Below are 14,755 nucleotides of genomic sequence, written 5' to 3'. Positions count from 1 at the left end.
TCCTAATGACACTCTCATGACTCGAACCTATGACATTGGCTCTGATACCATTTGTCGAATTGTGAGCTATGCCATTTCATTTCAAAAGCAATTGGTGATGAGGAAAATACACTCAAATCTTTTATGGCATTCGATATCACGTCACGTGGGCCTATTTTTAGAATGGTTGTAGGGAGTCAAATTGTGGTTCCCCCAACACATTCCATACCTTCATCCGAAACGATGGCTTAGATTATGTTAGAATATAATTTCTATCTTATATAAAAAAAAAGTTGCTAAAAAAATGACTGTGAAATTGAAATTATATTACAAGGAAGAAAAGGAAAATTATGGGTTTTGGAATACTTATGTGGTAACTTTAGAAAAAAAAAAGTTAAAAATTTTCATTTAATCTATATATATGAATGGAATAGACTTCTTAGAGCATTCACACCTGCACTACCATATGCCATATGTAGATATATTTTACCATCAAAACAGAAAAATATCCCATTATCCGGTCTTGTATCCTAAAAAAATTTACAATTGTGCTACAGTACCATCACAAATTTGTGACGGTACTATAACACAATTGTAAAACAAAATAATATTTTTTTATTCACTCACTTAAACATATCTGACTCTTTCTTTCTCTTCATTTTATTTGTTTCTTATCTCCTCTTTCTTTCTCCACAACGTTCTAGCCTCTCTCTCTCATCACAACTGTCTTTCATCACATCTCTCTCTCACGATGGGCAAATTCTGGCATGGGTTGTGGGTCTGACAAGGATTTGGCGGCGGTGTGGATCTAGTGGTGTTGTGAGTCTAGTGGTTTCGATGGTATGCTCCTTTGATGGAAGTGCCCAACCTCGCCTCCAATGATGGGTTGCTCAAGCTTGCTGATGATGGGCTGTGATTTTTCTAGCGTGGTTCCGGTGGTAGGTTGTGGTGTGCGGGTGGTTTGAGGGGCTATGGGTTGTTGGGTTTTGTGTGTTGTGGTGCGATGGTGGCAACGTTGATCTAGCGGCGACGGTGGCTAGATGTGGCAATAAGGCATGGATGGATTATTGAGTTTTTTCTGGTGGTCTATTTCATCTCCATAATATGTTTGGTGTGTTTGTCTGTGTGTTTTGCAGTAAGGCATGGATTGATTTTTGTCTTTTGGGTTCAGATAGGTTGAATTTTGGATTTTGATGGGTTGGATTCTGATGGGGTTTTAGGTTGGATTTGGATACGTTGGTTTGGGTTAGCATGGTGGGCAGTGGTGGTGATTGAGTTGTTTTTGCTATGGGTTTGCTGGGGTTTTTTTTTTTTTTAATTTTTTTTTTATTTTAAATAATTTAGGTTTTTGGTAGGCCTATTCAGGACTTGACTGGCACCGATGAAACCGATCGGTGCCAAACCAATCCGACCGATTCAAAGCTCCATCGTAGATGCTCGAAGAGGTGGTTGGCAAAGATCTAAGCATACCGAAGGCAGCCGGTGCAACAATCGGTGACCATTTTTCACTCGGATGAGAAATCGCACCGCACCGATGTGTATATATATATATATATATATTTATATGCTATATAATTTATATATGTAGTTACTATAGGTTTCAGTAGAGAGAAGGCGAGAGTTTGAGAGAGGTAAGGAAGGAAGGAGGAGGAAGAAGGGGAAACAACGAAAGAGATAATGAGATGGGAAATGTAGGGTTTTTAATTTTTAACTCTACAGTACCAAAATGACACTGTTTGAGCCTGATATTAATTTTAATATCAATTCCAAAATGACGTCGTTTTGGTATTAGACTAAAAAAAAAACTTGTAACCTTGTCATTTTATAAACCCTAAATATCTTATATCCCCATCCCCAATCAGTCCACTACCTCTCTTTCTCTCTCTTCCCATTAGTCTTTCTCACCCAAGCATCTCCGCCTCTCCTTTCTCTCCCCTCCCTCTTCAGCCTCCGCCACTTGCTGTCAGTCTGTCACCATACTCTATTGCTTGATGCTTTGTTCTTGGAGTTTCACCCATGGCATTGCTCTTGAAGTTTCACTCTCTCCCCTCCCCTTTGTTCTATTAGGTTTGTTTATATATTTTCCTTTGATATTTTTGTTTCATCTTTTATGACTTAGGTTTAGCTTAGTTTTGTTTAGTTTAGTTGTTGTTGTTGTTGTGAGATTGTGAATTTGTGCGTATTTTGTTTGTTTTCTTTCGTGTATGTTTGTTTTTGTGTGTGGAATATTTGGGTTATCTAATGATTATGTTGTGGTTTGGGAGTGTTAAATGTTGTGTTTGGATTATGAGAAAATCGAGGAATTCATTAAACTAATTGCACCTTGAGTAGACCGGTTTTACTCCTCCACTAGTGAGGTGCGGTCAAGCATTAGGGAAAACTGCACCTTATAGGTGCAGTGCTAAAAACACTCTCATAACTGGCCGCATCGCACCATGTACATGCTTAGTTTTTGGTTCCGGTGGGATTTTGGTGGGCAATGGGTAGTGGTGGCGTGGTGGGCATGGTGGTGACTGGGTTGTTGGTTTTTTTTAATGGGTTGACTGGGTTTTTGGCGGGTATATACTGGGTTTTTATTATTATTATTATTATTATTATTATTATTATTATATAATTTAGGTTTTTGGTTTCGGTGGGATTTTGGTAGGCAGTGGGCAATGGTGGCGTGGTGGGCATGGTGGTGGCGTGGTGGTGATTGAGTTGTTTGGTTGTTGAGAGAGGGATAGAGATGTAGGGATAGAATTGAGAGAGAGAGAGAGAGGAGAGATAAATAGTTTGTTTATTATTTTTATTGTATAATTTATATTATTTTATCGTGTTGTATTGTAAAATAAAAGTTAGTATGTTGGGAATATTGTAAAATAGTATGATATAGATAAAATATCTTTTGAGATGGTAAAATAGAATAGTTTGAAGATATGAGATGTGAATGCTCTTATTATTAGTTATATCTTATCTTATATATTCACTTTTATTAAACTTTATTGTTTTGTGTGAAGTGATTTTCCTAAGAAAAAATGAAAAAAAGAATTGAAAAAGTTTTGAAAAAGAGAAGTGTTATGTTCACAATAAATCACAATAAGTTGTTATTGGTTCTAATTTGAATTAACAACTTAAATTACTTTTTACCCAACCATAATAATCTATCACTTAAGTTTTGTTGTGAAAGTATTGTGAAAATATTGTGTACCTAGCATTTTTGTTTGAGATAATGGTTAAAAGAAAAATTGAAATAAAATAAAAAGATAAGGGATAAAATAGTCTAATTGAAAACAAATCTCTTCTTCTAAAAAAAAAAAAAAACTCTTAAATATATATATATATATATATATATATATATATTTGGTAATGCTCCTAAATATATCTAACTTCATACCTATAAATCATCCTTTTTTTTTTTTTTTAGGGACCTACAAATCATCTCTAATTATTAACTATAAATCATCTCTAATTTTTTGCCAATTTTAGTCTGGTTTCTCAAAAAAAAAAAAAAAAAACTATGAAACTTTCAAAACTCTTTGACATCTAATAAATTACTCATCTTGATAAATGATAAATTATTTATCTTTGAACGAAAAGAATATTACATAGCTGTATGCGAAGCTAGTATGGATCATAGATAAACATGAAAAGTGATTTACCAACTTTTAAATTAAAAAAAATCATCATTTAAAATTTATTTATTACACCATTATCAACTTGTTAGTCTTTTATAATAAAAAATGATAATAAAACAAAAAAAATATATTCAAGATATCTTTTGAGAAGAGGTCAAAAAAATTTAAGAATTTTATTTATTATATTATTATTAATATGATAACATCATTGTCAACCAATTTTTATATAATAATAAAACAAACACCATCAAAATAAAAAAAGAAATTTATAAATACAAAAAATATTGACAAAAATTTCACATATGTTAATCTTATATATTTACTAATTATTACTCACCATATTATTAATTAGTAAAATATTTTTTTTTTAAAAAAAATTGTTTATTAACAGCGCCGTCGGCCATTCAAACAAAAGATATGATGAAACTAAACCAACTCTGTCACGCTTTGGTCCACGTGATCCACAGTACCACACCTGTTTGCTTCCCACTCACACAATCAATCAAATCATTTACCTAAAAAAACGGATCAAATTGATTCCTCTTTGATTTTCAAGCAAAATTATTGTATTTATAGTATCACTCACAGAGATACCCATAATAGCATCTCTCGAAATTTCCATGTGCTGCTGCAACAACAGCAACAACCAAAAAAAAAAGGCGAGCGAATAACGTTTAAAATTTCAAAAGCTTTTGGACTTTTTGGGGTTTTCCCTTTTTGAGATTTGAAATTTAAACAAAGAAAGAGAGAAATTTCAGAGATTCCCCGATCCTCTGTTTTTACTTTTAAGACTTGTAACGTTCAAGAAGAAAGACTAGTTCGAACTTGGAAGCAACTCTGCTAGTGCTTAAGAAGGAAAGACAATGGTACAAGGTATTCTCTGTTTCTCGCTCTATATATGTTGTGTGCCACTGCGAACAAGATCTCCAACCAATGAGGTGTGTCTTTTGCAGTGTTTCTCGCCGACCCATTTGGCTGTTCTGTTTCTATATTAAGAGATTGCTGTTGTTAGTAACAAACTCCCCTGTAATTTTGCTTACTCTTATGTGTTTTTTTTGGGAATTCTGGTAAAATTTACGTAACAATATTGTTTTCTGTTTGTGCCGTGTTGTGATTATAGTGTTTTGTATGTGTGGATTTTTTTGCATTTTATCTGATGAAGAAGCTTAAGGTGGAGGGTTTTACTTTTATTAGTCGGTTACGTAATCAAGTCGTGTACAAATGGCTTACGTAAAAGGAACCGCCTTTGATTATTATTAACTTTTGTTTTTTTTTTTTTTTTTGATTTCTATATAAATAGCAAACGGCGTTCACTAGAAGATTTCTTTGGCTGGCCTTGCTTTCTAAGTTACATAAGCGCCTTTTTTTTATTTTGGTTTGGTTTGGTTGGTTTTTGCATTGTGAAAAAAACATAAAGAAGTAGGCAAATTTGGGAGTTGGTTTATCAGCTTCTTTCTTGCATTGTGAAAAAAAGAAGAAGAAGTAGGCAGATTTGGGGGTGTTATTGTGTTTTTCTTTGGTGGGTCTTGCTTTTTAGGTGTTGGTTTGGTTTGGTCTATTAGTTTATTGCATCTTGAAAGACAAGAATTAGGCGGATTTGGGGTTGTTATTGAATTTGGGATTTTTTTTTTGGTTGGCTTGCATTGTTAAGAAATTTTGGGGAATCTTTTCTTTGTAGAGAATTGAGTGAATGGGTGGTAAGAGTTCCAAGGACGGGAGTTGGGGGCGAACTTCATCTATCCGTTCGACTGATTCTTCTTCTTCTAATACGTGGGGTGGATTATATCAGTCTCCGTTCGACCAAGAAAGTCAGACCTATGCGCCGCCCCAACATTCGTATACGCAGCAGTATCATGCTCCTGCCCAAGACTATGGTTCACAAAATTATGGTGTTGGTGCCGAGGACTTTGATCTCAGAAGGAGACTAGACAGGAGGTATTCAAGAATTGCTGATAAGTTCAATTCATTGGAGCAGGTACTTATGCTATCACCAAGCTTAGGAAAGGATATGGTAGTCTACTTTTAACATTTAATAACTTTGCTGCTTGAAACTGTGGTATGTTGTATGGAGTTGTAGCATTTGTTTAGGGCTTTGAAACAATTAAGGAAAACAATCTTTTTTTATTTTAGGAAGATATTGTTCATTTTGCATGCATATGAAATCACTAATTTTCCTTATTGTGTCAATTTAGAATTGTTTAATTAGGTAATTGGATAGTTGGAATAATTTTGGAACATGGTCAATTAGTGATTCTTTTGTCTTAGGTTATTGGTTGGATCTTTGGCATACCACTACAACTGCATGTGGTTAACATATATCGTGGTTTATTTATAAGTCCAATTGTTTTAGTTTATTAGTTCAAGTTAAAAGGATTCTAGTAATTCATGGAATTGGGTATGTTCGTAGCTAGGCTAAGAAGCTGATGCAACTTGGGCATGTAAAAGCAGAATCTATAATACACAATTACTACAACTCTTCCATGAAACCTAAGTTCTACAAGAACACTAGGCTAGTATGCAAAATAATAGAGAAAACCTCTCTAGCAAACTTTTATTAATAAACGCATAACAACAATAATCAATCCCTCTATAAAGAGTATTTATAGGAATAGAATTTCTCCTACTCCTTTTAGGAAAAGAAATAATAAACCTACTTCTACTTGAGAAAGGAAAAAGGGAAAAGAAAAACAATTAAAATCCTAATTCAACTAGAAAAATGATTTTAATTGAACTTGTAAAATCAAATAAATCCTAATTCCACTAGGAAAGAAAAAAAAACATAAAATATTAAAATATTTTATTCTTTCTTAACCAATCTGCATCAGAAGCTCAACTGGTTGGCACCTCTTGGTGTCATCCACGGCTCAAATCCCCCTCCCCCAATTATAGAATTAAAAAAAAAAAAGGGTTAATGATGCTTTATTTTAACTTGGGTGACCCTCTTATTTTAGAGGTATACTCCTTGTATACTTGGGTGACCCTCTTATTTAGCTAGGTTAAGAGCCTTTATTTTTCACTTCTTATATTTTATTGTTGAATTGTTCTGGCTTGTCCTACATCACTTAAAGATCCACCAATCATTTGATGTTGATCTTTTAGGTGTGTGACAACATAGTGATGATTTTCATGTGTCCATGTAAGATTTAGTTGTAAATGATGCTTTTCAAATTATAATGATTCTATACTCTTACTTATATTAACAATGAGTTAAATAAAATATTTCTACCTTGCCTTGCAGGTGACTGAGGCTCTTGCACGGGCTGGCCTTGAGTCTTCCAATCTTATTGTTGGCATTGATTTCACAAAAAGCAATGAGTGGACAGGTTAAGCCTTATTTCCAATGTAATGCTATATAGTTTGTGTGTTGTAATGGAATTTTCTGAACTTGGTTTCATGAATAGGTGCAAAATCATTCCAGAAACGAAGTTTGCATCATATTGGAGGTGGCTTAAATCCCTATGAACAAGCTATATCCATTATTGGGAAGACATTGTCCGCATTTGATGAGGATAACCTGATTCCATGTTTTGGATTTGGAGATGGTATTTCTTTTCTTTTCTTCTTCTTTTTAAAAAAAAAAAAAAAAAAAAAATTAGTTAGTTCATTTTTTTAATCATCATCATCCTCCTTATCTCTACTATATTTATATCATTATAACTATCATTGACATTTGGGAATGATAAGGATTACTTTCATCCCTTGACAGCATCAACACATGATAGAGATGTATTCAGTTTCTACCCAGATGGGAGATTTTGTAATGGATTTGAGGAAGTGTTGAGGCGCTACAGGGAAATAGTCCCAAAATTACGACTTGCAGGTTTTAATTTGTTTTCACCATAGTTTTGATTTAGTTTGATATAATTCTCATATTAGTTTTGTAATTTATACAAGTCCTATTTTGTTGTAGGACCAACTTCGTTTGCACCTGTAATTGAGATGGCCATGACCATCGTGGAGCAGAGTGGGGGCCAATATCATGTGTTAGTAATAATTGCAGATGGACAGGTATTTTGCATCTTGTATGAATGTTATCATAATCATGTAAGCTGAAGGGTAGAATGCTGATGCAACATATTTAGAACATTAAGTGGATTTGCTAAGTTCCGAAAGAAATTAAATTAGATCGTCATCAAAATTGCAAGTTTTACATTGAAATCTAGTTAAAATACTTGTACTTGGTGCATGAGATTGGTCACATGATCATTGTGTCAGATGGCAAGATCCGGTGCAATGATGTCTATGAGAACATCTGTATACTCAATTTCAATGAACTACAAGTACAAGTAGAGGGCTAGGGCCAGAGAAAGTGCAAGTGGTGTCTGTGAGAAATGCTCTTGTTTGTAATAATTGCAGATGGACAGGTATTTTGCATCTTATATGAATATTATCATAGTTAAGTTGAGGGGTAGAATGCCAATACAACAAGAAAATTAAATTAGCTTGTCATCTAAATTGCAAGTTTTACATTGAAATTTAGTTAAAATACTCGTACTTAGTGTATGAGATTGAGATTGGTCATATGATCATTGTATCAGATCACATAAAATAGGTGCAATGATGTTAATGAGAATATCTGTATACACAATTTCAATGAACTACAGGTAGAGGGCTAGGACTAGAGAAAGTGCAAGTGGTGTTGGTGAGAAATGCTCTAGAGTAGAACTTAACAATAAATAAAATTGCATGGTGGAGCTGAATGTTAAATATAGGTTCACGTGCTGATACCAAGCTTTGATAAGTGGATATAGGGTTTAAACGCACAATCAATTTTAATTTGTAAACTTAATTTGTAGGTCACTATGTGTATGTTTTCAAGTAATATGGTTGACAAATTTTCAGAGTAATTTATTTGTTTATCACACATTGTTTGGACATTATTTAGTAAAATATATGATGCAGAGGAACCTGCTATCTTACAAGTTTTTTAATTAACTGCAATTCTAGCATTTGTCGCGTGCTTGGACCTTATCATGTGTCTAGTTGGAAGTTTTGGGATTGCTGTTTTCCTTAATTGAAGTTATTGCCACTTTCTTGCACCTTGCCATGTGTTAGGTCGAAAGTTTTGGGACACCCTAATTTTTCCTTTATTCAATTAGTAGAGTTTTGCCACCGGACCCTCTTTGATTGGTCTCGATGTTGGGGTTTCTTGTATTGTTCTACCCTTTTGGATTTTCTTTCGTCTATTAGAATAGATTAGGGGCTACTTCTATCTTTTTGTTCCTTTTTTTTTCCTTTGTTCGCTACCGTGAACTCTTTGTGTTTTTCTTGCTATTCTTTTATTAATAATATTCTTTTTTTACTTATCAAAAAAAAAATAAAAGCTGCATTTGTCATTATTGTTATGAATGCTGCGTTGAATCTTGGTATTGAGGTTTAGTTCAATTGGCTTGTGCTTATGTTGATATGGAAAAAAAAATGCTTTTCCCAATGTTGGAAGGGAATGCCCAAACATCGATAACTGCATAAGAAGGAACTTCATTTGGTTATTCTACATGTCATCATTCTTGCAATGCAAAAATTATTTATTTTCATTTGAGAGTATCTTCTTGTAATGCCTTTATTTCTCTATGGATCATCTTACTTAAATTGATGGTTACCCTAGGTAACAAGAAGTGTTGATACTGAGCATGGAAAGCTAAGTCCGCAAGAGCAGAAGACTGTCGATGCCATTGTTGAAGCAAGGTGAATATGGGGCAATTTACTTACTCCAATGCTTTTTGGTCAGTTGTCTTCTTGTCTTATATGCCTTTTTTTTTTTTTTTTTTTTTCTCCAGCAAGTTTCCTTTGTCAATCATATTAGTTGGAGTTGGAGATGGACCTTGGGACATGATGAAGGAATTTGATGACAATATTCCTGCTAGGGAATTTGATAATTTTCAAGTAAGTCTCAGTTGGCATTTAGAATTTTCAAAATTTTATTGTTTGTATCTTCATGTATATTGTTATTGGAAAATTCTTGACTGGAAATTTTTTTGCTATATTGTTTTTCTTCAGTTTGTGAATTTTACAGAAATTATGTCAAAAAATGTTGCTCCAGCTCGAAAGGAGACAGAATTTGCTCTTACAGCCTTGATGGAAATTCCTTCTCAGTATAAGGCAACTATAGAGCTTAATATACTAGGGTAAGTCAATAATTTTCTCTAATTGTTTTTGTTCGAGAATTTTGAACACTTTTTTTGTTTTTCTTAATTTTTTTTTAATACTTGCCATTTCTTCTTACTTTTGAAATAGTGATCAGAAGGGCACTTCTCCCGGGAGGGTTCCCCTACCCACACCTATCTATGGTACAACATCTTCCAGCAGTTCCAGCAGCTTGAAACCTTCTTATTCTTCCAGCAGTTATGAACCGACACCTATCTATGGTACATCTTCCAGCAGCTTGAAACCTCCTTATCCTTCCAGCAGTGCACCGAGTGTTCCTCCTTATCATGAAGATATCAACCCTATGAGCACAGCTCCACCTGTTCCTAATTCCACTTATGAAAACCAGGTATTAGGCTCATTAACAATATGATCTTTGTAATTCTTCATAATTTTTCCTTCTAGAAAGTGCTGTCGCTTGATATTTGGTTACAAAAAGGAGAAAATTCTAAAGTAGAAGTTCAGTGAAAATTCTAGGTTAGCCATACCTCTAAGAGGAGGAAGTGTTTTTGATTGAAGATAATTTTTTCCTTTTAGATAATTCTCTTGTTGGTTAATAAAACTGCATGAGGATTAAGAAATGGGATATTTAGATTTACTCTATCCCGGCTTTCTTACCATTTCAATTGTGTTGGTCATAGCAATACATGGTCCAATTAACAGTAACACAAATGATTTGTTATCTTTGATTGCCTGTGGCATATTTTGCTTGGATGCCTGGGTTGTTCAGTATGTGTGCATGCTTTAACAAGAACTGCATTAACTGTAATGTAATTTTGTTTGTTGGTCAAGAGTTAGTATTGACATTTATCATGGTTTTGGACAGCTTTGCCCCATTTGCCTTACTAATGTCAAGGACATGGCCTATGGTTGTGGACACCAGGTAAATTTTCCTCTTCCATTTGCTCATTCTCTTTAGAAGAGATAAGTGAGGGAAATGTATTAACATTTAACAAATTTCTTCTATAAATATCTTTGTATGCAGACATGTTGCGATTGTGGAGAAGACCTTGAGATATGCCCAATATGTAGGAGGAAAATTGAAACCAGAATAAGGCTCTACTAAATAGTGTTCTATTTCCTTCCAAAATTGTTTTCATGCACGAAATTCTTTGTAGTTAGTCAATTTCATCATCCTTTGTAATTAAACATTTTAGATTTCTAAAGAATGATTGTAAATTGATTTATCAATGCCGGAAAATCTATAAAATGCATTCCAAAATACTTTCCGGCTTGATCTTTGTTTCTTTTGCACAAAACTGTTCGATTAGATTTGGTGTTGCGCGAGAAATCTTATTGCTTAGGATATGAATGACAGTTTTGCTAGTGATACCTTTTAGTCTTGTTGGGTGTGCAACTCTTTTTTTGGGGCTAAATTGGTTTGTGTCACCTTGGATTCTCATCCATTTTCCAGATTCATTCACAACAAATTTATAAAAATATCTTTAGAAATGTGGCCTTGGAATCGTTTGAGTAAATGTCTATGCCATTATAGTGTTTGATTGCTGTCATATTCTCACCAATTGTACGTGGTCCAATATGTTTCTGCATCTAGATTGGAAACTACGCAATTTCTTCATGTAGTGTGGGGACTCTTATTAAAAAAAAGAAAAAAAAGAGAAGAATGGCACATGTCAAACTTTCTTAAACATGATCATTAATTTAGTTATGGGGCTGTTTTCAGTGATGCTGAAATGAAGGTCCCCGTATTCCTAAAAAGATGAGGAAATTGTTTATTTTCAAGATTTAATTTCCCACATGCCTTTGTCCGTTGATGTGCGGAGTGATGCACAGCTTCTCATATCTTCAGTTCTAACTTGAGGGAACTGAGACTTACACGATGTGTTATGGGTGGGGCTTTCACATGTATGGGGAGGTATTTTTCAAATTATTCTAAAGCATTAGTGAGGTTAATTGAAATCAATCAAACATTGGTTTGCCTAAGAAAAATAATAGATAAAACATCATTTTTTTTTCTATCAAAATAGACTGTCAGTGTGGCTTGATCCAATTCATGAATTAATATCTAGCCAACTCTAATTTATTCTCCCTTACTCTCTCTCTCTCCCTCCTCTCTCACTAAACAGTCTATAAAACTCTAGCTTGTGTCAATACCATTTTCTGGATATTATATTCAAGGAAAGGGTTACACGGACTAGAGGGTAACATTGATAAGTAATAGAAAAAAAAAATTATGTCAAAAAAATATTATTTTTTCTTTTAAAATATTCAAATTTGTAAGATGTACAATAATTTGGAATCAAAGGGGTGGTAATTCCCTTGGTTCCTTCCCTTTTTGTAATGTCAAAGTACTCCACAAGGTCGTGCAACTGCTGGTGAAATATATGATCCATGAAATTAGCCCAATGGATCCTAAGTCTCCTCAGATTTTGAGTATGAAAACCTCTAACTATTATTTTGGAGCTGCATTACATTTTTCTCCTTATAATTATTTGGTGTGTGAAAACACAAAATTATTTACATCCGTAAGAATAATCAACTGGTGGATGAGTTTTATGCACTGGCGTTGAAAAAAAAAAAAAAAAAAAAAACCCAACTGTTTAGTGTAATTTGTGAAGGTCAGCATTCAATGGCTATGGTAGAAAAAAAAAAATTTAATCTTACGGACGTAGAGACGGTTGTTGATGAAAACTCTATGGGTTTTTGGACTCCTAGGCCCTGATCCCCACCACCTGATTACAAGTCAATAATTGTTTAATAATGTATTCATTTATAAATAACTTATCTATCTGTATACTTAAAATACTGTAAATAAAATATAAAAGAATAAGAGCTAAATAAAATAAGTAGGGGATTCCGTGGGACTTATAAATAGTAGGAAAAATAAGCAATAAACTGGCGTATAAATGCATCCTAAATGGGCACTTTTGTTTGTTTGCCTTCATCTTATTCAACAAGTTTTAAATTTTTAGTTTTTATTTATAAATTTTTAAAACCTCACATTAAAAAAAAAAAAATTCACTTTTTCAAAGAACAAGTATATTTTAGCACATTTTTAACAAAAAAAACAAATTAACAAAAGCCTAAATAAGCTGATACTAAATGCACACTAAGAATCTCGTTATTAGTTAAACTATGCTTTATATAAACCAACTTTGGATGTCTGTTTATTTAATTTTCTTTCTTTTATTCATCAACTTTATCTTAAATGTATTTATGTGTCACTTATGATTGGATTACATCACTTACGAATGATTTCATCACTAATATACTTGATGAAAATGTAATTTAATCATTAATTAAAATATGTGTAAATTGTGAGAAAATGTGTGTTTAGAATGTAAGCATCATATTATTATTTGTATATTTATGAAGAATGTGAGCAGGGGTATTTATTTATTTATTGTTTGGTTGACAAAAGTGAGTATGCATTTGTCCATTTTGGATTTTATTAATGTGTGCCCCAATAATAAACCAATTTTGGAAAAAGTTTGTCCAAAATTGAAAAAGTTTTGACAACTTTTTCAATTCCCAATAAAACTTTTTTAAAATGAATTTGTTAATGTGTGCCCTAAGGTGACCTTAGGTATGGATGGAGAATGTTCCTCCACACCCTTCTCATGTACTCTGTGCCGATTATGACTGATTTATTTTTTATCTTAATAAAGTTCAAGTTCTTGACTCAAAAAAAAAAAAAAAAAAGTCACACATTCACCGGACCCATCTATTTTTTAGCTGGATATATATCTATCTATTTGTTTGTTTTTTGACAAAAGATAGCAAGTAAGTGTGGTAGTCATATTCTCACTCGTAACTTGTGACTTCATTTGTCAATGGTCATTAATAGTTTTTGGTACCACTAGGCAATTTTCACCAGCTTCCCCTCTCGCATTTAGTGTATCCAACAGTTTCTGAAAACCAACCCTTCTTTCCTTCTTGTGATTATTAATATAGTACGTATTTGATAAGAAGACCAACTACTAGAGTATAATTTGAGTTGGACTACTATCTGAATAGAAATAAAGGGACTGGCTATACATTCTCCACTTCATCTGGGTTGTCTTTGTTTTTTGTTTCTAAAATTTTAGCCATGTCTGGCACTGAGATGGCCTCACTAACCAAGTTTCTTCCTTACCAAAGACTTGGACATGATGATGGTTTCGATGGTTATGATGATGAAGAAATTGGAGAGAGGTATGTTGGGAAATCAAGGAGCTGGTTCAGGTTCAAAAGGGTGCCTATAAGGAGGAGATTCAAGCTTAAAGTTCCAAGCTTGAGAAGGTTCTTGAGGAGGAAAGTTAGGCTGTTCTCTTCAGTGAGACTCTCATGTGCTAAGGTGTTGAAGAGATTCAAGGAAAGTCAGGCTCATTTTGGTGATATTTTTGCTGGCAATTACTTGTTCGTACAGATCAACCCTACATCATTGAAGAGCCTTAAGAAAGGTCATGACCTTAATGGCTTGTCCTCAAGGTACTCTATTTCAAAAGTCGCTTAATGGGACTTCATTGGATTTACATGTCCTTAATCATAAGTGATCCTGTAATGCATTGTAATTTGGTTTGTAATTCGTTTAAGAATGATCTTGCTTTTTTAGTTTATGTTATCCTTTTCTTTTCCAAATACTACTTGGAATGGTAAGTTGATTATTGGTAGAAGGGTTGGTATTGTATCTGCATTCTGCACCCTGTTCTTGCACTCTTGCACATCTAAACCAGTGTTTGTTACTCTTAATCTCAAGCTTATTTTTTAAGCAAACTTATTTAATACCCAATGAATTTAAAACGTGGAAAATGAACACTAATATGAAGCCTCTTAAGAATTAAAAATGAAAATTAATTAGGAACACAACGCATGTTATTTTCTTCTCTTTCTTGTTGGTGGCATTAAGGTTTTTTCATTATTATTATTATTATTATTATTATTTTTAGTGTTGAAAAGTCACACTCAGTTCATGTGCATTTCGAATGAGTTTAATTGTTAGAAAATTCTTGGAAACCAATTCAATATTAGATTGTGCTAAATGTAAATTTGGAAGTGGCAAATGGTAGAACATC

At 33.4% G+C, this 14,755-nt stretch overlaps 2 protein-coding genes across 5 annotated transcripts; both read left to right on the top strand.

The window, feature by feature from the left end:
* Positions 1-4,089: 4,089 nt before the first annotated feature.
* LOC126714754 (E3 ubiquitin-protein ligase RGLG2) lies at positions 4,090-11,083 on the top strand. 4 transcript variants are annotated; one of them, XM_050415047.1, is made up of 12 exons: positions 4,090-4,462; positions 5,275-5,571; positions 6,835-6,919; positions 6,998-7,138; positions 7,303-7,416; positions 7,507-7,604; positions 9,202-9,281; positions 9,374-9,479; positions 9,594-9,721; positions 9,831-10,089; positions 10,567-10,623; positions 10,726-11,083. In XM_050415047.1, exons 2-12 carry the CDS (start codon positions 5,287-5,289, stop codon positions 10,804-10,806), a joined length of 1,434 nt encoding a protein of 477 aa, XP_050271004.1. In that variant the 5' UTR covers positions 4,090-4,462; positions 5,275-5,286; the 3' UTR covers positions 10,807-11,083. The 4 variants fall into 4 exon arrangements, with proteins under 4 accessions (XP_050271004.1, XP_050271001.1, XP_050271003.1 ...); XM_050415044.1 differs by having other exon boundaries at positions 4,093-4,469; XM_050415046.1 differs by lacking the exon at positions 4,090-4,462 and adding an exon at positions 4,582-4,603.
* A 2,561-nt stretch (positions 11,084-13,644) lies between these two features.
* On the top strand, positions 13,645-14,432 carry LOC126714753 (uncharacterized). Its single transcript, XM_050415043.1, has one exon. It carries the CDS (start codon positions 13,792-13,794, stop codon positions 14,194-14,196), a length of 405 nt encoding a protein of 134 aa, XP_050271000.1. The 5' UTR covers positions 13,645-13,791; the 3' UTR covers positions 14,197-14,432.
* The last annotated feature ends 323 nt before the right edge of the window (positions 14,433-14,755 follow it).

The sequence above is a fragment of the Quercus robur genome, chromosome 2 (assembly GCF_932294415.1).
Source record: "Quercus robur chromosome 2, dhQueRobu3.1, whole genome shotgun sequence".
In the NCBI taxonomy this organism is placed as follows: Eukaryota; Viridiplantae; Streptophyta; class Magnoliopsida; order Fagales; family Fagaceae; genus Quercus; species Quercus robur.
Note: the sequence above shows the minus strand (reverse complement) of the source record. Positions and strands in the feature narration are given on the sequence as shown.

Bases quoted from the DNA above. Each gene is read 5' to 3' on its own strand.
- LOC126714753 (XM_050415043.1), top strand. From the start codon at position 13,792: ATGTCTGGCACTGAGATGGCCTCACTAACCAAGTTTCTTCCTTACCAA.
- LOC126714754 (XM_050415047.1), top strand. From the start codon at position 5,287: ATGGGTGGTAAGAGTTCCAAGGACGGGAGTTGGGGGCGAACTTCATCT. The intron at 6,920-6,997 runs GTTAAGCCTTAT...TTTCATGAATAG, and splicing joins AAAAAGCAATGAGTGGACAG to GTGCAAAATCATTCCAGAAA. The intron at 7,139-7,302 runs GTATTTCTTTTC...ATCCCTTGACAG, and splicing joins ATGTTTTGGATTTGGAGATG to CATCAACACATGATAGAGAT.